The sequence below is a fragment of the Gasterosteus aculeatus genome, chromosome 10 (assembly GCF_964276395.1).
Source record: "Gasterosteus aculeatus chromosome 10, fGasAcu3.hap1.1, whole genome shotgun sequence".
NCBI classification, from domain to species: Eukaryota; Metazoa; Chordata; class Actinopteri; order Perciformes; family Gasterosteidae; genus Gasterosteus; species Gasterosteus aculeatus.
The window spans coordinates 794,002-821,582 of NC_135697.1; the positions used below are offsets into that span (position 1 = coordinate 794,002).

At 43.5% G+C, this 27,581-nt stretch overlaps 1 protein-coding gene across 2 annotated transcripts in view; it reads right to left on the minus strand.

Annotated features, from left to right (window-relative positions):
• The window catches only part of arhgef2a (Rho guanine nucleotide exchange factor (GEF) 2a), a 55,603-nt gene that overhangs the window by 16,003 nt on the left and 12,019 nt on the right, over positions 1-27,581 (minus strand). For both annotated transcript variants that reach the window (XM_040188299.2, XM_040188300.2), the window contains exons 7-16: positions 17,617-17,760; positions 17,135-17,385; positions 16,774-16,899; positions 13,745-13,862; positions 12,709-12,785; positions 12,049-12,220; positions 8,895-8,971; positions 8,561-8,733; positions 4,233-4,300; positions 1,578-1,766 (exon numbers count right to left, since the gene is read on the minus strand). In XM_040188299.2, the coding sequence (XP_040044233.2) occupies positions 1,578-1,766; positions 4,233-4,300; positions 8,561-8,733; positions 8,895-8,971; positions 12,049-12,220; positions 12,709-12,785; positions 13,745-13,862; positions 16,774-16,899; positions 17,135-17,385; positions 17,617-17,760 (1,395 nt within the window). The remainder of the gene's footprint in view (positions 1-1,577; positions 1,767-4,232; positions 4,301-8,560; positions 8,734-8,894; positions 8,972-12,048; positions 12,221-12,708; positions 12,786-13,744; positions 13,863-16,773; positions 16,900-17,134; positions 17,386-17,616; positions 17,761-27,581) is intronic.

Below are 27,581 nucleotides of genomic sequence, written 5' to 3' on the forward strand. Positions count from 1 at the left end.
TAACATCATGCACAAATAGTAGAGGGATGTAGCTTCACCTTGCTCTCCATTCGCCATCTTTCTCGTAATGTTGATGTTGTTGTTGTTGGTAGTGGTCAAGCGGTCAAGCGGAAATGGCTGTAAGATCATCCTCTGCCCTTATTGTGTTTTCTGTCTGTTTCCATGCACTTCCTGTCTTATTTTCCACCTACTGTTCGTTCCTATTCACATCACTTGTCTTCCTGCCTGTTGATTGCCGGTCTTCACTTTGATGTTTCTCACCTGTGTCTAGTTGTCTTCCCCTCCCCCAAGTATATAAGCTCACCTGTGATCACACTGATCACCTGCCAGATTGTTGTAGCTCCATGTCGACTCACTTTCCAGCGTTCTCGTTTTGTCTTCTCGTGTACCTGGACCTATTGCCTGTTTCTTCGACCACGTTCACCTGCCTGTTGGACCTGTACTGTTGCCTGCATCTCTCTGGGAGCAATAAACCGATTACCCTTATCCCTGTTTCCTGAGTCGTGCATTTGGGTCCGCCATTGTAGCCTGACAATGGCTGTATCACAACTAGTTGTAATGAAAACAGCGCCACCTATCGTATCGGATATGACATGCTTTCGGCCAATGATTCGATTTATTCACTGCCATGTATATTGGGATAATAGCACCTCCCCCCGAAAGATAGCATAGTCTAACTAAGCAAAGATTCGAATTATACCATCATGTAAACACACTGATTATGGAACTAGATGGAAACAAACTATCCATGAAAGCACAAGCTCTCAAAACAAAAGTTTGAGACTGCCCAATGATGGCTAAAGCAGATATGATTTTGTCTTCTCGGAGTTCATCAGGACATTGAACGACAAAACGGCAAATGTTTGGGACAAATTCTTGTTCAGGTCAAAACTTTCTTTTTTAGACCGCTCGTTTTCTTTTTCAAAATGGATTAAGTACTAAGATCAACTAATTAATTTGGGAGGGTTATATTTAATTTACTGCTTTATATTTAACAAATATATTAATCAAACCAAGTTGAGTTGATGCCACTTAATTATTCAACATAATTGAGAGTAAGTAAGAGTCTTACTGATGCACATCTTCACTCCATCTTGAGGGTTTCCACAGCACAGAACTTAACCCCCAACATTAGTGAACAGGCAGCCAAGAAAAAATGCCTAACATCTGTCTCTCGTACATCTGCATGAAAGAATAGAAGCCTACCTAATTTTGTTTTCTGTTCGCACTATCCCATATCCTTTCTATCCTGTTCAGCAAATGCTGATGCTGTTTGGAATCAACGTATTCCCAGTTTTCTATTTTGGCCCTCTCTGTGATTGAATTTGACACCCCTTTCATGGTTGATGGCATATTTGACAATGACAGGCCGTCTCATCATTTAATGTGTTAGGCTCATGGATACTAAGACAATTCATTTCAAGGTCGGGAATAACAAATGTTAATTTAAATTACAAAAAAAGTTCAAGAAAACTGAAACGATGCATGTTAACCTGTATTACCAGCTGGTCTGAACAACTAACGCACTAGTCTAAATTGTTTTGAGTTTGCATGATTGTTTTGAGTTGGTGCGTTACCCTCAGCTGTGGCATCCAGTAGGAGTTTCTCAGCACGGGGCGCTTGGGGTGTGTCTGCCCTGAAAAAGTAGCGAGTGATGGGAGGTTGAAGGGCCTCCTCACCACTTGTCACCTCTGCCAGCTCACAGAATAGAGTCACCCTCTCCTGCAGGAGCTCCAGCATTTCTCTATCCTTTTGCTGCAGGTCAGCTGTGAATGGTTTCTCAGGATTAATCAATTATGTTTCCAACAAAAGTCTAAACAACATATGATCACATCCCCATGACAACATTTTAACCAATTTTCAGATCCAATCAACACCCCAAACCTATATTATTCTACCTGTCATAGATACACCTATGTGCATGGTGCATGCATGATCTTCCCCATGGTACCAGTATACCATGCTTTATTTTTATTTATAGTAGAGGATAGGGATTTTTCTCAAATTGTAACTGTGATGGCAGTTTAGTTGTATAAATGTTGGTTGTGAAACAGGGCTAGTCACAAAAGCTTGCATCAGTATGTGAATTTTCCTATATTTATACACCACAGTTTTACATCACATTGGTGAGAAACGTGCATGTTTGGGTGCGCTTTGGTTAATGAGCTTTCCCTTAACCATGCATTCACCAAGATAATATCCCCAAACACAGTTTTCATTGTGTTTGCAACAGTGCTGGGTGGCTGCTGAGGAATTTGGGCACTCTACAATACAAAATACAACATGTATGTGTCAATAAATCTAGAGCAACTCATATCATACAGTGCATTTGAAAAGCATTCACAGCGCTTCACTTTTTCCACATTTTGTTATGTTACAGCCTTATTCCAAAATGGATTAAATAAATTATTTCCCTAAACATTCTACACACATCAACCCATAATGACAAAGTGAAAACTGTTTTTTGGCAAATTTTTGCAAATCTGTTAAAAATAAAGAACGAAAATATAACATGTACATAAGTGTTCACAGCCTTTGCCGTGACACTCAAAATTTAGCTCAGGTTCATCCTGTTTCCACTGATGATCCTTGAGATGTTTCTACAACTTGATTGGAGTCCACCTGTGCTAAATTCAGTTGATTGGACGTGATTGAGAAAGGCACACGCCTGTCTATATAAGGTATCACAGTTGACAGTGCATATCAGAGGATAAACCAAATCAAGAAGTCCAAGGAATTATCTGTAGACCTCCGAGACAGAATTGTATCGAGGCACAGATCTGGCGAAGGGTACAGAAAGATTTCTGCAGCATTGAAAGTCCCAATGAGCACAGTGGCCTCCATCATCCGGAAATGAAGGAAGTTTGGAACCACCAGGACTCTTCCTAGAGTTGGCCGCCCAGCCAGACTGGGCGATCGGGGGAGAAGGGCTTTGGTCAGGGAGGTGACCAGGAACCCGATGGTCACTCTGACAGAGCTCCAGCGTTGTTCTATGAAGAGAGGAGAACCTTCCAGAAGGACCATCTCTGCAGCACTCCACAAATCAGGCCTGCTTGGTAGAGTGGCCAGACGGACGCCACTCCTCAGTAAAAAGCACATGACCGCCTGCCTTGCTGCAAAAAAACACCTGAAGGACTCTCAGACCATGAGAAACCAAGTTCTCTGGTCTGATGAAACAAAGATTGAACTCTTTGGCCTGAATGCCAAGCGTCATGTCTGGAGGAAACCAGGCACTGCTCATCACCTGGCCAATACCATCCCTACAGTGAAGCATGATGGTGGTAGCATCATGCTGTGGGGATTTTTTTCAGCGGGAGGAACTGGGAGACTAGTCAGGATTGAGGGAAAGATGAATGCAGCAATGTACAGAGACATCCTCAATGAAAACATGCTCTGGACTAGGGCGACGGTTCATCTTCCAACAGGACAACGACCCGAACCACACAGCCAAGGTAACAAAGGAGTGGCTTCGGCACAACTCTGTAAATGTCCTTGTGTGGCCCAGCCAGAGCCCTGACTTGAACCTGATTGAACATCTCTGGAGAGATCTGAAAATGGCTGTGCACCGACGCTCCCCATCCAACCTGATAGAACTTGAGAGGTTCTGCAAAGAAGAATGGGAGAAACTGCCAGGAAATAGGTGCGCCACGCTTGTGGAATCATACCCAAGAAGACTTGAGGCTGTAATTGCTGCCAAAGGTGCTTCAACAAAGTGAATACTTTGTTGAAGTACAACATATGTACATGTTATGTTTTCGTTCTCTATTTTGAACAGATTTGCAAAACAGTTTTCACTTTGTCATTATGGGTTGTTGTGTGTAGAATGTTGTTATGTGAGGAAAATAATGAATTTAATCAATTTTGGAATAAGGCTGTAACATAACAAAAAGTGATGCGCTGTGAATACTTTCCGGATGCACTGTATATAACTAATATACACTTTGCTTTGTAGTCTGGGTTCAGCCCTTTGACTGCCTCTCCACGGGTCTGGTGCTATATAATAACTTTTTTTTAATGGTAAACCGAATTCTGCTCTAATAACCAGCCCTATACATTAATGTCCCATCAACCGGTCAAAAGGGGAGAATGAATCTTCATGAACAGGAGTTCACAGAACAGAAAGACAAAATGACTGAGTCATAGCTGGAATACAGAGGAGTAGACTATGAGTTCATTCAAGAGAAATACAGTTGAAAGCTATGTAAAAACTGCTTTGATCCATTTTTCCTTACATTTGAGGCTCCTGAGATGGGCTTTCTGTTCAGTCTCTATGAGGGGGAACTCCTCTCGTGACGGGCACCTGAGCAAACAAAAAGCAAAGATCACGATCAACGATGCCTGTTATCAATGATGGGATGAACATGGTCTGCTTTTCTGTAATATTTCTGATGTGCATTAGTTGTTTACTAATTTAAAAAAATGTACTGTTAAACATGACACTGATACAAGATGCATTGGTACAACAACCACAATATACTATAATAATAATACAAATAATACAACAGGGGTGATTTGATCAAGGGAGAGTTCTGGTTGTACTGGAGTTCATTTAGGGTTATGGTTACAAAGGGGCAAAACATTTTTGGTAATTCCATGGGAAGTTAAGATCAGGAACGGCCAAAATGTTGAACCGACGGATTCAAAACTAGTCCACAATGGGTGACAGTTTTCTAAGTTTTAGGCTTTCTCAGTGCAAGGAATTTGCTTCCACACAACTGACACTTTAACAACTAACACAATTGCAAATGCAACCGTTTAGCGAACACCTGTTATAACAGTAGTAATACATTTGTTGTATATTATCAGTCAAACACAGAATACAGAGAAATATATTTTAATTAGAGTTGCAAAGGGGTGGAAAGTTTGCGGTAATTTTTTTACAGGGAACTTAAATGCAATCTCAGATCGTCATTATCCGTGCCCTCATGTGACTCTCATGACTATCGCGATTAACGTTTGTGACTTCCCCTGTTGTAGATTTTTGCCTCGCTACCGCTTGAGTTGTTTTGTAGTGATGGCGGGATGAAGCTTTATGAAGCACTAAAGCTTTCCATCCAATTGTTGCACACAGGAGCCGTAGCTTCATGGTGCTTCATTTGCTCTACTGCGCCATTGAGTGGACAATAAATGAAATGAGACCATGGCTTTGGTGTGTGAAGCATTGAATTGAATAAATCAATGAAGTTTGATGTGTAATATCTAACTTATGAATGTATTAATATGGTGTCTTTCTTTATGACACAATGGCAGAGTTTCCCCAAAAAAGAAGTGGAAACAAATTGGGGAGAGGGTTGGGATGTGAAAAGTATTAAAAAAAAAAAAAAAAATCCAAGGATCCAACCGTCAACCTTACAATTACTGTGCAAGCCTCTCTACCCATTGAGCCACGGCCAAATATGTATAGACTTCTTGGTTTGTGACTCTACTTATTTTACTTGGTTTGTGACTGTGCTTATGTTACTAGGGACACATGTGAAACATTTTAATTCATTTTAATTTAAGAATAGCAACTTTTCCACAGTGCTGGGCTTCAGGCCATTTCACTTGCTTTAGAGAACCCTTTCACAGGGCCCAGATGAATATGGGATACACAGAAAGCCGTAAACCATGACACTATTTGCTGATGATATAGTGCTCTCTGTGAGACTTGAAACAATCTATACGTTCTTTATTAAATCTAATACATATGGTAATGTCTCAGGTTAATGCATCCAAGTCTACAGTCTACAAGGGATCCACCACTAAATAGACCATTTAGGAATAGTGGACAACTTTACATACCTTGGTGTTGAAATAACGCCTACTTTAGAATCTGTGCCGACTAACTATAATCCTGTGACAGTCAGTAGTTGAATACATTAATAGAGGGAAATCCATCCCAATTTCCATGATTGGGCATATTAATATTCTGATATAATATTCTTCCTAAATTTCTCTACCTTTTTTTCAAACCATCCCACTTACTCCTCCAAATTTCTGAAAATGAAACCGCTTTTATCCTATTGGGCATCACAAAGCACTCATTGTTTTAATCTGGACTAATTACCTGATCATTAACCCACCTATCAAGGGGCAAAGAGGTATACAAATATAAGAGTATAAAAGAGGAAACTGCTAACTAAGAGGGGAAGAAAAACAGACTGAACGGATAGAACGGAGGAGGAGAGACAGAAACAGCAGGGGAAATGAGACGGTAGTAGACAAAACTAACGGAGCTGTAATGGATAGAAGCAGTCCACCCTGAACAGCACGCGGCTGGATAAATGGACTCCAGCGGTCTGACCTCTCGCAATTGGATTTTTCCTGGTGGACGTATAAGCTATTAGAAGGCTGTTTTAGAATATAAATTATCTCTACATTTTATTACAAATAAAAGTATATGAAATTAAGCAAACGTTTAGAATAGCCACGAAGCATCTTCAGATAAGCTTCATAACAAAGATACAGCACTCTGTAACTCTCTCATTTAAATTCTTAGAAAAGACACTGCCCTACCACTACCAAGTTCCATGCCCCCTATGAACATCCTGAGTAACAGAATAACTCACACACACAATATAGGTTGATGTAACGTGTGTGTGGTTACGAGGGGTTCTGTGGGGGTTCACAGGAATGAAGTGCACACAAATTGCTGGTTTGTAATCTGGTTTTATTTAGATTCTCTTTGCAGCAGTAAGCTTGTCAGGAAGGTTCTCGGGGAAAGGTAGGACTCTCCAGAAACAAAAAGGAACTTTCGGTGGTCAAAAATTCAAACCTCAAATTTACAAAAAGGCAAAACGCAGTCGAGGAACAGGCGACAGGAACTATGACGTGGACATGGGCTTCCGTACAAATAACAATGACACGACAAGAGACACACATGGCTTAAATACACTAGGGAGGTGCAGGTGATTGGACACAAGTGGAAACAATTAGACAATCACAGGGGATGACAGGACAAGGCAGGAAGTGAAGTTACCCAGGGAGACAAGAGGCAGAAAACTACAAAATAAAACAGGACATTAACCCAAACCGGGACAAAGTTAAACTCAGGAATTCTCATCTCACTTGTCCTTTTCCTTCGCCGGATTGCCACTACTGCTTATCAAAACGGAGACAAACAATTCAAACTATTGCAAACCGCTGAGGCCAATTATTGCTTGGGCCTTGTTGGTGCAGGGGTTCAATATTGAAATAAAGGATAAAAGGGGGTAGAAAATGTGGTCACTGATGCTTTATCCCATGGGTAAGATGTTTTGATGTGGTTGTTCGCGTAGATAAAGCATATGGGGGGTGTTGATGGGATACTGCTCAAACCGTAGTTTGGTCTCATGGGAGGGGGTGTACGGTTGTGTACTTTCTTTTTGCTCTCTCTTCAGGTAGCGCTGAAACTCCTAGTGAGTGAGGCTAGAGGCAAATCGACTGATTGATGCCACGGTGGATAAGAGGCTGGGGAAAGCAAGGCCGAAGACAGCTTGGATTTGGAATGCATGCACCCTGCAGTGTGTGTAGGTGTTTGCCTGTGGTGGCAGTTTTTCTACTGTTGTTTTGAGTTTGTACGTGATATGGGCGTTTGGATTCATTGACAAATCTGTTTACCATTTCCTGATCTAATCGTCATGATCTTCATTTGTTACTCCCCGGCTCCCCTAGACATTAGTCGAGGAATGCCAAACGATGCCCGCCACCAGTCTAATGGTGCGTTCACACCAAAAGCGAAGAAAATTATTTGCGCGAGTTGATCCCATGCAAAGTCAATGCACAGACGCGTCTGGTTGCGAATGAGACTCATTTTAAACGGGCAGCGCGTGGGACACGAAAAAACTAAAGGAGCGAAGCGGATAGATCATTGTTTGTCGAAAAATTCACCCGATACTGTCTTGCGAAAGCCAATCAGCGGCAAGATGCTCCACTCGTCATCACTGCCGTCCTGCTGCCACAGCGTGAATACACTTTATTAAACTGCTAGAAACACACAGCTGAGACTGAACGCCTGTAAGTTAGTTTGTGTGTAACCGACACAACAGGTCATCAGACCGGCTGCTGGTCCGCCTGAAGCAGTGCTGGAAGCCGCAGTCATCCAGACGCACCTGGACGAGTCGGTGACATTCAAGCTGTGTGTGGCGACGGATGATGTCATGAACCCGAACACAACACCGTTTGCAGTTCCAACGTTTGTGTAATTCACACAACAAATAAAGAGCAGAAATTGTGGTTATTTATTGCCACGGTGGATAGTAGCAATTATAACGTCTTATATAATGTCTTTACAGAGACCAGAGATAGGCCACGGCCCCTTTCAGGCGCGAATGAAGCGGGAAAAAATGGGACGCGATGGTTAGCGCTACTACTCGTTCGGCAAACTATTACTCCCGCCCCCGATTATTGCTCTCTCCATTGCATTACTGGTAGGCCCGATGTGTCATGTACAAATTGGGTCCACAAGCCCATTATGATGTCATGTTAGTTCGACAGATAAGATTAAATACTAAACATAATAAAAATATTTGTTTACGTTGATAACAATTATTTTAGCTAAGCAGAGAGAATAATGTTTGTGTGTGTCGGTGCATTTGCCCACTTGCTGACGGTGCGCTGGATGTGGCGCATCCAGACGTTCTTGTCTTCCTTGGAGGCAGCATGGAACTCATACATCTCAGGAGGAGAAGAGTCACTGATGAGGAACATGCCTCGCTCCTGATTTGCTATATCCCTCACTATAAGGTTCTGAAGGGAAAGTACTGGAGATTTGTCCTAGATCACACAGGACAGTTTTTTTAAAGAAAAAAGACACAAGAAGACACAAAGAAGTAAAAACGTAAATATGAATACTTGTTTTTCCATTCATTAACATCAAACAATGGATCCCTTAAATTTGAGTCTGTATTCATATGTAAGTGGATACATATTCTTACCAGACATGGAAAGATGTATCTCTGGTCTTTCTCCTGCAGAAACACTAGGATGTCTGTCATCAATAAGACCTGTGTATCTACGCAACACAAGACACACAACATTCAATCCCAGGCAGAAACACATTCAAGTTATTATTTAGATCATTAAATAAAAATGTAACCATTACACCTGAAGCCATTCTGTGTCCCCAAAATACATTTTCTTTTGTCTTATAGACCAAAAGCTGAAATTGTGTTGATATAATTGGCAAGGTATGGACCCACAAACAGTCTTTATTTTTGTAACGGATACACATTGGGTAAAGACTGCAGGATCTTGTGGTCAAAGAAATAAGGTGGGGTGAATTACCGGGGAAGAGGCAAGGATGGATTGTCAAAAACAGGCAGAGTCAGCAAAGAGGAATCAGTCCAAGTGTATATGCTGGACGGTTTGGCATTAAATCGGGGGAACAAAAAGTATCAAAAGCAGGGTGAGCAGGTAGGAGAAATGAGCTGATGAGGTGAGTGGCTGGAAGTTGATACCTAATCAGTTCATTAAGTGCCAGTTAACTTCCAGCCACTCACCTCATCAGCTCATTTCTCCCACCTGCTCACCCTGCTTTTGATACTTTTTGGAAAAGAGGTGGAAAAGACCCGGTAGTAGTAGCAGAGCTGTGGCAGTTTAAGCCCAAGCCCATTTTGATTTCAAACTAGGAAACAATGAAACAACTTTGTGTTGGGGAAACCAAGAGGAAAAAAAAACATTAAAGATCACAACTTAAACCTAAAGGTTGTTTGATGTTGTTGGGAAAACCTTAAAGGTTTTGTCTTAGTAGGGCGGGGCGGCATACCGGTTACAAATTTCCCAATGGTATGAATTTTTCACACAGTCATACTGGAAACAACTGTAACAACTGTTTTCACTCTTCGGTAGGCGACAAAATATATCGTTCACTCGCTCATTGCAAAGAGCGCAGCAGTCGGAGGTACTTATCTGACATGTTTTGAGATTGAGTCATGGTTATACCTTTATAACAACAATCAATAACCTGCAGTTAATGCTGTTTAACACGGTAAAACACAGCAAAACCAAAGTTTGTGACACAAACAATTTGTTACACTAATAATTTTACATTTATAAAATGACCTTTGTACAGCTCACTCTAGCTGTCGCTACATGAAAACACAGAAAAAGAGCCACGCAGAAGGAACAACGACCAGCGACGCACTTACACAACTTGTGCCCAAGAGAGGAGCTGTGTCTGCTGAGGTTTTTGCTTTTGAAAAATACGACGTAAGTTAAGAAAAAGTTATTTACTGCATTGTTTGTCGAGCCGCTGGTATTGACGTTGGTGGCAACAAGCTAATTCACTGGCCAGACATACATCTTTATGCTTTTCCGGCAGGGGTGTTGTGTATATTTGTGTAGTGAGTATACTGTGACTGCTGGCCGACGGGGGGGGGGGAGACGTATGGGTAGGTTGAATAGGAACCAAGGAGGCTTTTTAGCGTGAGTGGCGGAACTGCGTGACTACAGACTAGCGTTAGTTAGGAGAATGCGTCCGTCAGTAAGTGAGGATCGCTAAAGTTTTGGTCTCGTGACGTGCGTGACGTGACTGCCTTTTGACGGGGTGAATTTGTGAGTGACAGAATAGTCTGTATCTGTATCATCGTGCTTTTGTTGGGGGGTATTTGGAAATCCTTGACTTTTTCTAGTGGGTATACACCCTACGCTTTTCGGGGAACCAGCATCTTATCACGGTGCAGAGGTTTTGTGTCCCTATGAACCCGAGGGCTGTGTTATCTGGAGCCTGGTGCTCCTGGTAGGGTTGCACTTGGCAAAGTCGTCTTAGGCAAGGGGCCACACTGAGAATGGTTCACAAAGACCCTATGACAAAGTGGAAGAGGAAAGGAGCTGCCCGGCCGAGCCCAAAGGAGTGACAAGGCACTCCTTATCCCTCATTCTCATGGGCGCTGCTGCAAGGGTGGCAGTGATAGTGGAGGGGGTCTCAACAGACCAGAACTCGGCGGAAGATGCTGGCTCTGGGGACGTGGAACATCACATCTCGTCACGTCAGCCAGAGATTGTGCGGGAGGTGTAGCGCTATCAATTAGATCTGGTGAGGCTCACCTGGGGGGGCTCTTGCTGTTATCTGTGCGTATGCACCTAAATAGCTGAGTATTTAGCCTTCTCGGAGTACTGTTTGGGGCTCCACTGGGAGACTTCAAAGGAACTGGAGTCACGTCCTTGATCTTAACCCAAGCGGTTGTTTGTTATTGGAACTCTGTGCCAGTTCCGGAATTACATAAGGATGTTCAAGTATACGTGGCACCCTAGGCCAAAGATTTGTGATTGCATCGCCTGCTCCGAGTCCAAAGAATTTTCAACTAACACCCCCGGCGCAGCTTCTCTCTCATTTCTCTGGACATTGAACCAGAATGGTGTATGTTCAAAAATTCCATTGCTGAAGCTCTGGCAGTGTGTTGTGGCCTCCAAGTTTAGGTGCATCAAGGGGCAGTTACCCTCAAACACCGTAGCTGACACCTGTGGTCAGGGAAGCCGTTCCACTGAAGAGATCTCCAAGGTTTATATATATGGTGGGACTCCAGAAGCAGTTGCGGGCTCGAACTAACTAATATATATTAATTAATATATTATATATAATATTTATATATATATATAATATATTAATATATATATTATATATTATAAGAGTATTCTTATAAATAATGTATTTATATATATATATTAATTAATATATTATATATAATATTTATATATATATATATATAATATATTAATATACATATTATATATTATATATAATATATTAATTAATATATATATATAAATACATTATTTATAAGAATACTCTTCAGGGAAGAGAAGGAAACACAATCGCCACCTTTCAGCCCACCGATCGTGTCAAAGCTCCATCTCCATCGCTGCACCCTACCTCTGACATTCTCTGTCACTCGCTGCTTTATACTTGTAAAGTCAGTAATGTTTTATTTCTTTATTCTCATGTTGTTCCTGACTGCAATGATGTTATTGCTTTTGTTCTTATGTCTTTTAAAGCACTATATAAATAAAATGTTTTGTGATTATAATTCTGTCCAGTGCTTCATACTAAATACTTTACACACAAAGTGAAGTTTTCACAGCACTGCATACCTTTGAGTCGGGATCCTGGGATTTTCCAAAAAAGGGTCCCATTATGAACAAGTCTCCGGCGGAACAACTCTCCAGTTTTGAAAAGTCCACCATCTCTTACTTTTGTCACGGCTCGTGGGTCCAGCTTGGCCTGGATCTCTTGCAGACACTGTGTTTTCTCCAGATCTTCCATCTGCCAACCGTGATAAAAGTCATCTTCCATATGGAAAACACATTTTTAATGAATGCAAATTACATTTCAATTGAATATATTAGGAAACCGTGCAAAACAAATTCCCAGCTTAAATTACATTGGGGATTGTAGTGTGTTTTCATCTATTATACCTAAGATCATTAAGTTAGATAAAAGGACACTTTTAAAGGCTGACTGTTTTTGTGTCATTAATGTATGACAACTAAATTACTATTTTATTGCTGCTTTGAGCAATTGTTAACAGTAGTATTATATGATACGCACACACACACACACACACCAAAATCAAATGAACACGACCGCTGACAATTCTTTGTTCTTTGCAATTGTCATTCATTATGCTGTTTTTTATTCCTGTTCTTTTGTCTCATAGCAAACCAGATCTGAGTGCTATAAAATGCCTTTAGAACAACAAGGCAATAGCATTTAAATTGTTTTATATTCTGGCCAAGGAAATAGTTTGGTACCTGTTGGTCTATCGAACAAAGAAGTTGTCTGACCATGGCGAGAGCCTGGGCCAGAGAGGAGGCTTCTTCTTCATCTTCTGGAAAATAAATCAACAAGCAGCAATTTTGTGGAGGTACAAAAACCCAAGCCAGCAATGTATGTATTAGTATTATATGAAGTCACTGTTATTATCCTTGTAGAAAAAAAATGTTCTAAGTACTATTGCTTTGGGAATCATTTTGGTTGGTAACATGTTATTTAGTGCAGCATCACTTTGTATATTGTGCGTGGTAATTCAATACTGAAAATTCATTTTCAAGAGTTGAATAAAACCGCTTGCCTTCAAACTAAAGGTTGCTCGTTTACAAACTTGTTTCCTCCAGCGATCAATCTGAGAAAGCCTAAATTAAATAATAAACAAATATTCTTATCAATGACCTTAATAAATAAATGGTACAATGCCATACTTCTGCAACCTTTTCCACAACTGAATAATGGGTATGTGATTGTTGTGTTGTGTTAACAGTTTACTGATTTTAATGAAGGATTTAAAAAATATTTAGTTGAATGATCGAGGCGATGGAGTGGAGCTGCATGATGAGTCTCAATGTAGAAAGAGAGAATTTTCTCTGGGTTACTGGCTTTTTTGACAGTACCAGTTATCCGATGTAAAATACTTTAGTAAGTTAATACATTAAAAGACATAATGAACATGCTTGAAAACGTACAACTTTTACTTTGCAGGCAAGCGGTCTTGCGACTTGACTTCCTTGAATTAATTTTCATTATTACACTTACTTGAACGAGCGTACTTTTGGTTGGTGGAATTACATTGCACGTATAAATTCAATGCAACAATGACACAAGCTTTACCTGCCTTTAGGCAGCCTCGACTATTGAACATTTACATGACCACAAGTAGATCAATAAAATAAAAAAAATTAGGTTATAGCTCTACACTGTGATTGTTCATTATAAAATGTGAACATTGGAAAATTAATTAACAAAATTCCTATTCTTGACTCATTTTGAACTGCTTTGATTGAAATTATTTACCAGTGGTATTATCCAGAATACGCTGAACAAGAACAGGATACTTGGAGATCCGCTGAGTGACCAACAAGATGCACTCCTGAACACCATGGCAACGTAGCAGGGGTCCACGACTCATCCGCTACCCAGTGACAGAGAGATAGACACAAACACAGACAAAACAAGCATGGGTTACTTTTTTGTTTGTGTGGAAGGCAACCTTAAAGGTCCAGACCACTGTTTTGTAACAGACATAAGAATAAGGCAACTTAAATAGAAGTGCCTGAATTAAAACCTTTTATACATAACTCCCTTCTCATATGGAGAATGCCAGATCAAGCTACCACTGAATAGGAGAAGCGGTTTACTGCCTAATCTTTACTTTACCAATTCTGTGCTGAACTCAATTTAACAACCAATTGCAGTATGAGGATATTTAGTTTAACGCCGCTGCTCAATCACAATCTCTAGCGAGCCACATACTCTTGTTTGAGAGATAATCCTTTATTAGTTGCACCACGGGGAAACACACAGAAGTAAAAGTAAAAACGTTGGCCTGAAAAACGTTGAAGACCCCTGCTCTAAAGGGTTAAAGTTCTAAAACAAAAACAGCGTATCAATCACAACTTCACTGCGAGGACTCTCGATTGGCCTTAACGCCATCAGAATATATATTTAGTTTTGATATATTATAGCGAATTGAAACAAAACCTTGGCGTAAATCAATCAGATGTCGAGTTGACGACACAGGGGCCACCTAGCAGGCATACAGTGACGTCAGCACGTGTGTGTCTTTGGATTAGATACAAGCCTCCAAGATGTCGCCGGGCCAGCGATTGCTTGTGGCTGTAGCTTGCTGTGTTTTAGTTAATTGTTATATAATATTATTATTTTTGATTTACGTTTCTATCACGTTTGGTTTATATTACAGCGTGAAAATGGACTGAACCTTTTACTTAACATTCTCGTGGCTTTTCTGTTACCTTTTGTAAGGTTTGTAATGGTGAACCACAAACGATAACTAAGGCCATTGTTTATTCCCATGATCAGCTGATTGTGCTGAGCAAAGCGCAGCTTTTGCTTGGCGCCAGGCCCAAGATCCCAAAGGAGCTGCAGAGAAGGGCTTGGGTCTGATTATTGTTTCATGGAGACATGGCAGATTTTCCGAATCACAGTGCAGTGCAGTCGTGGATTGCACCAGCTCTCAATCCGGCCACCTCTCTTCTCATCGCTCTGTATAATGTCTCTGTCCGCCTAAACAGTCCTGAAGGACATCAGCTTCAGGACTGTTTAGGCGGACAGAGACATTATACAGAGCGATGAGAAGAGAGGTGGCGGGATTGAGAGCTGGTGCAATCCTGACTGTGTTTGTGTGAAGGAGCGCTTCTGCAGCCCGGACATTGAACAGTTAGACTTGGGGATGTGTCCATATTATTTGCCGAAGGAGTTCACATTTGGCATCACAGTCGCCGTTTAGGTGCCACCATCAGCTGAGACAGAAGCAGCAGTGGACACCGTCCATTCCACTGTATCTGGACTGCAGAGTCAACATCCTGCATCCAGTTCAAAACATTGGTGCTCACGTACCATGCTGTGAATGGATCGGGTCCAGCTTACATCCAGGACATGGTCAAACCCTACATCCCAACCCGCACTCTCCGCTCTGCATCTTCTAACCCCCTCAAAAAATCCAACATGGCGGAGAGACGTTCACTCAAGAATCCAACATGGTCCGCCATGTTGTTCACTCAAGGGGCGTGGTTAACCACCGCCAGTTCCTATGTATTGTTACGAATTTGTATGTTCAGGATTTTCGTATACATTTTTACGAACATGTTTTGGAGATCACGTTGCTTTCTTTGACTTCTCCAGTGCATTCAATATCCAACCACTGCTGCCACGTGTGAAGCTTGGGTGGCAGGGGTTAACGTGTCCACCATCTCCTGGATCACTGAATACCTCACAGACAGACCACAGTTGGTCCGACAGGGCCGTCTGCTGTCTGATGTGGCGGTCAGTATCACCGGAGCTCCACTGGGAACTGTCCTGTCTTTCTTCCTGTTAACCTTGTACACAACCAATGAGAGTTCTGTTCGGTGAAGTGTCTCCACCAACAACATACTGAACTGGAAGGCCAACGTCAACGTTGTGTACAAGAAGGGGATGAGTCAACTCTTTTTCTTGAGGAAACTTTGATCCTTTAACATGTGCAGCAAGATGTTTGAGATGTTCTACCAGTCTCTTGAGGCTAGTGCTCTGTACTCTGCAGCGCTGGAGCTGCACTCAATAAGCTGGTGAAGAAGTGCAGCTCCATCATTGGCTGCGAACAGGAGCATCCAAAACAGGTGGGGGAGAGGAGGACACTGAAAAAACTATAGAACTAAAAAACATATTGGATAACCCAGTCCACTCTCACCACCTACTGCAGAGAAAGCGTAGGAACAGGATGATCCAGTTCCGCTTTTACAAGGACAGATACAGGAAAACATTACTGCTAACTGCAATAAGACCGTGAGACTGTCCCTTTTTCCTGCTGACAACCCTTTCAATTAATGCAAATTAATTTCCTATTTTTGTTCCAAACTCCTGGTTCTCAAAACCGAAAGGGCAATGGTCATGTGCAATGGTCAAAGTGCCACACAGAAGAACCCAGAAACACTGAAAGTTGAAGAAATACTGATGATGATGATTAACAACTGCAGTGACAAAATATCAATATTACCTTTGGTTTCACAGTAACAGTGTTCTCCTCTCCTGAAGTCCTGTGTTTTATATTACACCACCAAGTGTGTGGACTATGTCTTCATACTACGTTAAGTGATCTAAGATGTACTAACACTGAATGAGCGCCTGTCCCAGACATATATTGAAAAACTGCTCTGCGGATGGAGGTAGGATCCAATTCATTTTAGATTACCATGCTTGTTGAACATGTTTTGAAAAGTGTAATTAGTTGCTGAAATGAACCAAATGCAATACTATGTATGAACTAACGACTCATGCACAATATGTTGTCTATTTTATGTATATTTGTGTTTTTGTTCCTGTCTCACCCGTATGAAGCACTGTAACTTCTTGTCTCTGGCCAGCAGTTCCTTGTACAATTTGACAGCCTTCAAGTGGCGGCTACAGAACTCAGCGTAGGTCTTCCGCATCTCATCCGCAAACTGGCCTGAAAACTGGCAGAAGACCAAATGCACAAGTTGATATGTTGAGTGTGGAGACAGGGTTCACACCTAAGGCCTGTGCTACAAAGTAGGATTTGGGGTTGGCGAGGTAACTTCAGGTTAAAGAGATAATAGATCAACTATATAGAAGCATCGTCTAACGACCAATCAAAGGTGGGTTGTTGTTTTAAGCCTGAATTATGCGCCTTCCCGTCTTAATTCTTTGATTATTTTCTTTGGTATAAACCTGCTCTAGTAGTATGTCCCCAAGCTGGTGAATTGTGAAGTTGCGGCTGGATCCAGATTGCAGGCTGCTGTTGCGCCGCAGAAGAAGCTGAGACAGGAAATGGGAGTGTATCCTGGTCAACTGGTCCAGGCAGGGGAACATGGCATACACGGTGCACAGGTCCAGCTGAAGCTCCTCCAGCATGCCTTGCCGGAACACCCTCTCCATGATATGCAGCGTTCGCATGTGGTGCAGCTCTGTCTGAATCAGCTCTGAGAGAGAGGCACACACATACGAATACACACAAACACACCCGCGCACAACACACACACGTCATGTAGTAGTCAGCATAGGCAATGAAAGTATAGTATGCCAAAGTATACATGGCATTCTTTTTTAAGTCTTGCTATGGTAAATACCATCAATGTACATGTAAAACTTCCAGCTACTGTATTTTCAGCAAAACATAAAATTCGTGCGTAAAAAAAATATATATATATCACCATAGATGACATCCTGCCTCTTGATGATGTTTTTGCGGTGTGTCTGCAAATAGCTGGTGTCCACAGCCATGCTCCATGAGTCAGCTTTAAAGTCCTGACCCTCCACTTCCAGATCCTCCAATACTGCAGTATAGTAGATATCTCCTAAATAAGATAAAATAACATCAACAAGAACATCAGAGATCACAGGCGAAAAAATGATTTTTGAGTCTTCCATAGAATGAAAAAACTTCCTGACTAACTATCAACTGTGCATCATCAATTTGTGGAATGAGATATACTTAAGTTGTGTTACCTATACTCATTACTTATATTCATTTAATAAGATGTTTTGATTTAATAATGAAAAGGTTTTGCAGAGAAGCACGAATATTTTACAGAATGTGCCTGTATCATTACAATTAAACACCGTCAATAAGGGATATCACTATCCTGTTACGCAGGGAAAAACTTTTATAATATATTATTATCAAATATGATATCTGCACAAAAAAAGTTCTCTGTTCTTTTTTTCTTGTAATATTCCAATTAACTATGGCAAAAAGCTTCTGCTGAACTGGTATCTTGAGGTTGAAACTTTCAAGCATGTTGTATTACATATAGGAAATATTAAGCGTTTTTACTTTGAACACTACGTTAAAATATGCTAAAATGTTGATTTTAGTATGATGTAGTGCTATACACCAGAATTTTGCAAACATGTATCTAATGGATATGCCTGAAAAAAAGAACATAACAGTAAGAGGAAACAGTACTTTTGATTGTGCTGCATTTTAAGAATTCAGGATTTTTAAACCGAATACTGTATATATACAGGCCATTAACATCACGTGATTACGTCACTCGGAGCTCAATAAAGTTAATGTGGAATCGGTGTGTACATACGCTAAAACAATGTCGGACACCGTAGTTTTCTCTGGCTCCCTCCAAAGCTTGATCAGTGACGACATGTACAGCCGCATGTGGTCATTCCACCGCTGGTTGACAAGGTGGTGCCCAGTAAATAATGTGGGCTTCGTTGATCACTGGAAGACGTTTTGGGGAGAGCCTGGTCTGATTAGGAGGGACGGCATCCATCCACTTTGGATGGAGCTGAACTTATTTCTAAGAATCTGACCCAGTTTCTTAGTGGACTTAATCATGACCCAAAGTTCAGACCAGGAAGCAGAGTTTTAATCAAAGTTAAAACCAATAATGCAACAGTGCAACAAAATAGGAGGATCAAAGGTGGACTTTTTAATATTAGATCTCTGTCATCTAAAGCTGTTGTAAATGAACTCTGATCACCATGTTGATATATTTTACTTATTGTAACGTGGCTATCGAATGAGGAATATTTTTGCTTAAATGAAGCAACTCCTCTGAGTCATGTTAATACTCATATTGGTCGAAATGGACAGTATCTGGCCCAAAACTGAAATGAGTTTGACACCCCTGCCTTAAATCTAAGATGGATTATAATTCATTTGAAAGCCTGGTTTTCAGTCTTTCGTAACCAACCTGGAAAATAATCCAGCCGGTTCTCTTTGTAATAGTGTACAGGGCCCCAGGTCCTTATTCAGAATTTCCATCTGAATTTTCACAGTTCTTAACAAGTTTGGTCCTTTAAAACGGACAAGATAATTATAGTGGGTGATCTTAACATTCATGTGGATGGTGATAACGACAGCCTTGGTACTTCATTTCTTTCATTGTTAGATTCAATTAGTTTCTGTCAGTGTGTAAATAAACCAACTCACTGTTTTAACCACACTCTCGACTTGGTGCTTGTGTATGGGATTGGGATTGAACATCTAACAATTTTTCCACAGAACCCTCTCCTGTCGGACCATTGTCTGATAACCTTTGAATTTCTTCTACCGGAATCTCCTCCCTCTGCCAAGGGTTTGTACAGTCGACGCTTATCGGATACCGCTGTAGCTTCATTTAAAGAAGCCATTCCTTCTGCTCTAAATTCAGTGTCCTGTCTCTCTCTGGGAACCGTCACCTTATCGTGGTGGAGAGGTTTGTGTGTCCCTATGAACCTGAGGGCTGTGTTGTCGGGAGCCTTGTGCTCCTGGTAGGGTTACCCTTGGCAAAGTGGTCTCAGGCGAGGGGCCAGACTAAGAATGGTTCAAGACCCCCATGAAAAAACGGAAGAGGGAAGGAGTTACCCGGCCCGGAGGAAGCCCGGGGCCCCCATTTGGAGCCAGGCCCAGATGGAGGGCCCGACAGCGAGCGTCTGGTGGCCGGGTTTACCGCGGAGCCCGGCCGGGCACAGCCCGAAGGAGTGACGCGGCAGCCCAACACTCTACTCCCCATGGGCTCACCACCTGTGGAGGAAACCGATGGGGTCGGGTGCGCTGCTACAAGGGTGGCAGTGACAGTGGGGGGTCTAGACGGAACAGACCTGGGCGGCAGATGCTGGCTCTGGGGACGTGGAACGTAACCTCTCTGGGGGGGAAGGAGCCGGAGCTTGTGCGGGAGGTGGAGCGTTATCAGTTGGATCTGGTGGGGCTTACCTCTACGCACAGCCTCGGCTCTGGAACCACACTCCTGGATATGGGGTGGACTTTATTCTACTCCGGAGTGGCCCATGGTGTGAGGCGCCAGGCGGGTGTGGGGATACTCATAAGTCCCCGGCTGAGTGCTGCTACATTGGAGTTTACCCCAGTGGACAAAAGGGTCGCCTCCCTACGCCTTCGGGTGGTGCCTGAGTCCTGGAGTCCTGCATGGGGCTCCAGTAGGGGACTCCATAGTCCTACTGGGAGACTTCAATGCGCACGTGGGCGACGATGGAGATAACTGGAGAGGCGTGATTGGGAGGAATGGCCTCCCCGATCTGAACCCGAGCAGGTGTTTGTTACTGGACTTCTGTGCCAGTCACGGATTGTCCATAACAAACACCATGTTCGAACATAAGGATGTTCATAAGTGTACGTGGTACCAGAGCCCCCTATGCCAAAGATCAATGATCGATTTTGTAATCGTATCGTCTGATCTGAGGCCGCATGTTCTGGACACTTGGGTAAAGAGAGGGGCAGAGCTGTCAACTGATCACCATCTGGTTGTGAGCTGGGTCAGAGGATGGGGGAAGACTCGGGACAGACCCGGTAAACCCAAGCGTGTAGTGAGGGTGAACTGGGAACGTCTGGAGGAGGCCCCGGTCCAAAAGATTTTCAACTCACACCTCCGGCGGAGCTTCTCTCACATTCCTGTGGAGGTAGGGGACATTGAACCAGAGTGGTCTATGTTCAAACCCTCCATTGCTGAAGCCGCGGCGGTGAGTTGTGGCCTCAAGGTCTTAGGTGCATCAAGGGGCGGTAACCCTCGAACTCTTTCGGGTTTCGGGACAGAGGATATCGGATATGGCAAATTTCTAATTTGCGATTTCGGGCTATACAAAGTATAGTGTCGGTTCTTGCCATGATTATTTGATTGAATTAATTTTATTTTGTATAGCTGTCACGGTGTGGTTCACTTCATGTTATATTTTGTAGTTTTCTCCCTAGTGTATTTAAGCCATGTGTGTCTGTTGTCACTTGTCGCGTCATTGTCTTTCGCCACGCATGTCCTTGTCTCTCGTCGTTTGCAGTTCCTGTCTCCCGTTTTGCCCCTTGGCCTTTTGCTTTAACCTTTTTGACTATTAAAGTCCCTTTTGTTTTTTAACTCTGCGTCTGAGTCCTACCTCCCCCGCAATCCCTGACAGAATGACGCGACCAAAAAAGGACTCAGCAGAGTTTTTTCACCTGGACGAGTTCAGGGGAACCCGTCTGGCAATGGGCGGTCCACGGAGTCTCCAACGGGCTGCTCGTAATGGGGGAAAGGTCCTCCCGGGGGTTCCAGCTGGGTACCTGTACTACTCCGTCTCCCCATCTGGAGCCCTCAGTAGGCATCTGGGTCACCATCCGCCGCCCACCACATGGTCCCCAGAGGAGGAGGCCATTTCGTGGTCGTCCGGCGGCGATTCTTCCTGGGAGCGGATGATGGACCTTGCGGTCCGGCTCCAGGCTACCTACGGTCCCCACGCTCGGCCGCAGCGCACAGTGTCCAGCGCTGGGCCGAGACGACGTTCCGACCCTGCTCGGTCGCAGCGCACATGGTCCAGCGCTGGGCCGCAGCAACATCCCGACCCTGCTGGGTCGCAGCGCACAATGTCCAGCGCTGGGCCGCAGCAGATCCCCGTCCCGGCCCCCCGACCCAAGCCCATGACCCCCGAGCCGACGCTCCGATCCAGGTCCACGACCCCCGAGCCGACGCTCCGATCCAGGTCCACGACCCCCGAGCCGACGCTCCGATCCAGGTCCACGACCCCCGAGCCGACGCCCCGATCCATGCCCCCGACCCCCGAGCCGGCGCCACGATCCATGCCCCCGACCCCCGAGCCGGCGCCACGATCCATGCCCCCGAGCCGGCGCCACGATCCATGCCCCCAACCCGACCGGTACCGGCGCCACGATCCATGCCCCCGACCCGACCGGTACCGGCGTCACGATCCATGCCCCCGAGCCAGCGCCACGATCCATGCCCCTAGCCAGCGCCACGATCCATGCCCCCGACACCCGAGCCAGCGCCACGATCCATGCCCCCGACCGGTACCGGCCCCACGATCCATGCACCCGACCCGACCGGTACCGGCCCCGAGACTCATGACTCCGACGCCTCTGGTCCCCGCTCCCAGACTCAGGTTCCCTCCCGTTGGCAATTTGAGGGCCGTCTGGGATCCGGCCCTTGGGGGGGGGGGGGGGTCATGGCAGGGGTTGCAACAGCGACTCCGGGGGCTTCCCGCTCCCTCCAGCTGGCAACTCCGGCTTCCTGCATCCTCACGACAACCGCGGAGGTGTTCCGTGTCCAACCGCGGAGGTGTTCCGTGTCCCCGAGCCGACGGCGACTGCGGAGGTGTTCCGTGTCCCCGAGCCGACGGCGGTGTTCCGTGTCCCCGAGCCGACGGCGGTGTTCCGTGTCCCAGAGCCGACGGCGGTGTTCCGTGTCCCCGAGCTACCGCCGACTACCCCGGAGGTTTCCCGTGTCTCAGAGCCTGCCATTCCAGAGACGTTCCGTGCCCTGCAGTCGCCGCTCCGGAGCCGGCCAAATGACCGTCCACCGGGCCGACCACCGGAGGCTCCCCGGCAGTGTGCCTGTCCGCCAGGCCGACCCCCAGAGGCTCCCCGGTCGCCGGGCCGCCCGCCAGAGTTTCCCGGGTTTCCCTCCCTCCCACCCCTTGTCCGCTCTAGTATGAGCCGTCTGGAATTCGGCCCTTGAGGGGGGGGTACTGTCACGGTGTGGTTCACTTCATGTTATATTTTGTAGTTTTCTGCCACTCGTGTCCCCGGGTAACTTCACTTCCTGCCTTGTCATGTCATCCCCTGTGATCGTCTAATAGTTTCCACCTGTGTCCAATCACCTGCACCTCCCTAGTGTATTTAAGCCATGTGTGTCTGTTGTCACTTGTCGCGTCATTGTCTTTCGCCACGCATGTCCTTGTCTCTCGTCGTTTGCAGTTCCTGTCTCCCGTTTTGCCCCTTGGCCTTTTGCTTTAACCTTTTTGACTATTAAAGTCCCTTTTGTTTTTTAACTCTGCGTCTGAGTCCTACCTCCCCCGCAATCCCTGACAATAGCACAAAATCGTAAATTTGCCTCAGATGGCTTTACAGTCTGTACACATGCAACATCCTCTGTCCAGAAACCCTAACACAATGAAAAAGCATTCGATTGGGGAGAGTAAAGGGAAGAAACCTTTAGAGAGACAGAGGAGGATCCTCCCCGGAACGGACAAACTGCAATGGATGTACAGTATGAACAACGTCAAAGATGTACAATACACAATTCATCTGACAGAATGATTCAAATACACATACCGCTTATCCGCTCGTCAGCGGAGAATAAAGACGCTCTTCCTTTAAGTTTATTTGCCGCTGTAGTGTTAAAAAATCCTGGTTTCGGTGATTGACTCTTCCGCCTTCTAATGTGGGACATGCGCGATTATTCTGATGACTGACATCTTGTTCAAGTTTTGAGGAACCGAGATAACCATCCCAGGTTGAACCACCTCAGCTGGATAATGGGACATTTGATTGACTTAGTTGAACCACGTACAATGAACAGGGCCCTGGACCATCTGGAGGAATATATTGATGAGTGCTTCGAACGTATCTGCATCATGGACAAGTTTGAAAAGACATGAATTTCACTAGGCAAAAGAGCCCGTCCTAATTCACACTCCAGCATAGGTATAAGTCCATCCACTTCTCCAAAACCACCATGCCGCTCCGAGGTAAGCAACATACTCATGTCCATTGAAAACAAACTCTCCGGCTTTGTCTCCAAAGATCAATACCCACAAGAAATCATGCAACAACGTTTTGTTTCCCATTCGTAGACACATGATGTGGGAAAGAAAGCAATAATATCACTGGATACATAGGGGAACAGTTGTACCGCGATGAGGATGTGATGAACCTCAATCTGGTTCACACATTTCGTTGTATTTTTGTTTTATGTATTGTGTTACTTACGTTGTTGCTTCCACGCTCCTATTTATGTCTCTTTCTGTACGCGTTATTGTTATCATGTTTTTGTTCTCAGGCAAAATAGTTCTGAATCATTGGCTGAACTAAAAACATATGCAGTACAAGAAACACACCTTTTAGAATCAGGCCACCACAAATTTGAATCCTCACAATTTCCTCACTAATTTTCGGTTAATTGCAATATTAAACAAAGAGGGGTCTGCATTTTATTTAAGTCTCATTTATTCACAACATCACCATCATTGATCCAGAAGGCCGTTTTAGCATTATAAACATATATATTTGGTTTTAATTCACCACTCATACTCACATATTGACTTCCCCAGCAGTAATCCAAATTCGAAAATCCATCCTATCATTATCAGTGACCATGCCCCTATAACTTTTGTTTGGAACAGCATTATCACACCTAAACCTGTCACTAGATGGCGCTTCAATATGTCTCTGGTCCAAGATCCTCGGTTTGAACAAGTTAAAAAAGAGTGGGCATCGTTCCTAGAAATATATAATTCCCCAGTCATCACCGACCCTTCTGTGGGAAACAGGGAAAGCAGTTTTAAGAGGAACAATCATCTCAATCGACATTTATGAAAAGAAGAAAGAAAAACAAGAAGCTCAACTGGAACAACGAAGCAAGTGACTTGAAATCATTAATGCAAGTGACACAACATTGGAAACCCAAAACAAATTAACAAACAAACAGTATCAACTCAGCAGGGAATTCACCAATTCACCCAATGACATAAATAAAATCTTCAGATGTTTTTATGCCAATCTATATTCATCAAAAAAGAACCCAAATCCGGAAGACATCAACTTATTTATTAACGGTATTGATCTACCACAGATTAACCAAGAACAAACTAACTTAGTTAAAACTTTTTACTGCCCTTAATCTTGCCCAACAACAAAGCTCCGGGACCTGATGACTTCCCTGCTGAGTTCTGTAAACACTTTAGGTTTATTTTAGCTCTACTTTTAAAAACAAATGATAACTGAAATAAAACAAATTTGTAATTTCCAACCAACATGAATACAGCCTGTATATCACTCCTACTCAAACCAAACAGTTCCATCTCTTCCATCTAGTTACCGTCCTATTTCACTCATCAATTTAGATATTAAAACCATCACTACATGACCTATATAAAAGGAATTCAAACACGTAATATCCATCACAAGATTAGTCTCTATGCAGATGATATACTGCTTTTCCTCCAAAATCCTTACTCATTCTTACAAGAAAATATCAAAGTTATTGAATCATTCTCTAATATCTCAGACCACTCCATTAACTGGAATAAATCATCCATCCTCCCTTTACAGCAATAGTTGGGATGGGGCAGCCCATGCACCACCTATCCCTTTTCGTACTAGTGCCATGACGTATTTAGGAATAAATATTTCCGCTAGGTTGTCAGAACCTTTAACACTTAACTTTACTCCGCTATTGAAAACGATGACTGACAACCTCCTGCTTGATTCAACTACCACTATCATTTATGGGCAGAATAGCTATAGTTAAAATGGCAGTACTTCCTAAGATAAATTATAGTCGAGATATTTGAACCAGGTGTGGGTGGGTTGAGATGGTGTCATTATGAATAGCATAATGACACCATCTCAACCCACCCACACCTGGTTCAAATATCTCGACTCAATCATCAATCAATTCTACTGGAAAAAGACACAAAGAATAAAACACAAAAAAACACAAGGAGGACTTGAGGCCCCACATTTTTTACATTACTCACTAGACAATCAACTTCAATACATTCTTAAATGGATCCACCCCAATCAGACATATGGTTAGATATAGAACACAGTTGGTAAGGACATTCAGATTTCAGACCTACCTTTCCTCAGCCAAGCCATTATATGCCATTCTTGTTTGAAAACACTTACAAAAAACAGAAACTCTGACAGCCTGGTGTAAATTTCACAAAATCACAAACATCACTTTTGCACCTTCAAATTTCACTCTTATATGGAACAATCCCGACCCTTCAAGCCACAATAAACATCTTAATTTCCGCAACTGGTCCACTCAAGGCATCACTCATTTGAAACACATCTTCAGTTGTTTCAGATGTCCGACATTGGGTACAATCAATTAATTAATATCACCTCCTCAAAAAATGTAACTCCAGAAAATGGGAGTTTGACTTCTGGACTCAAATCTGCAATAATATATATAATCTATATTTGCAATTAATAAAGTATACACTGGGCAAAAACTGTTTAAAATTGGATTCACGTCAGACATCTGTTCACACTGCTGGTTTATTGTCTGTTTTCCTGGGCTGCCTTGTCACATTTCAACAATAAACCTCTGCGAAATAAACCGCAGATTACTCCTCATGGCCATAACTATTGCTATCATGAACTGGAAATCAGGGAACAATATACACATTGCACAGTGGAAAAACTTGATTTTTAATCACATCTCAATAGGAACACTACCTCAACCAGTCACTTACAATACAACAAAAAAAGTGGATCTCAACTGTCCCACTGTTGAGGTGCACAACAACTTGTGAAAGAACAACCTGGAGCTCAACGCTCTAAAGACAGTGGAGATGGTTGTGGATTTCCAGAGGAACAGAGCCCCACCTTCCCCCATCACCCTGTGCGACTCCCCAGTCACTATTGTGGATTCCTTCCGTTTCCTGGGCTCCATCCTCACCCAGGACCTCAAGTGGGAGCTAAACATCAGCTCTACAACCACGAGGGCTCAGCAGATGTTGTTCTTCCTGAGGCAGTTGAAGAAATTCAACCTACCAAAGACGATGATGGTGCACTTTTACATGGCCATCATCGAGTCCATCCTCTGCTCCTCTATCACCGTCTGGTACGCTGCAGCCACAGCCAAGGACAAGGGCAGGCTGCAGCGTGTCATCCGCTCTGCAGAGAGGGTGATCGGCTGCAATCTGCCGTCCCTGCAGGACTTGTTCGGTTCTAGGTCTCTGAAGCAAGCTAAAAAGATCGTAGCCAACCTCACTCACCCCGGACAAAACCTTTTTGTGCTCCTTCCATCTGGCAGGAGGCTGAGGTCCATCAGGACTAAGACACAGTTTCCCGTCTGCAGTGGGGCTCATCAGTGGAGCCCGGTCCCCTACTGACTAACTCTGACATTCCACCGGTCACTTTCTTTCATTCTGCACTCGTCACTTTTGTCACTTGTTCGCTAGTGCACTTTATTTTTTAATTTCTTTAAATATTTTTAATTTTTTTTTTAATTTTAAAACTTTATTCTCTTATTTTAAACTAACCCATAGCCTTATTCTACTAACCCATAGCATTAGCATTTCATTTCATTTTATTATTTGTGCACGGCTGTCTTGTTGTCTATTGTTATAGTGTCTACTGTCACGCACCAACCGCCAAGTCAAATTCCTTGTATGTATGACATATTTAGGCCATAAATGTTTCTACAAAAGAAATATGTCTTCCTAT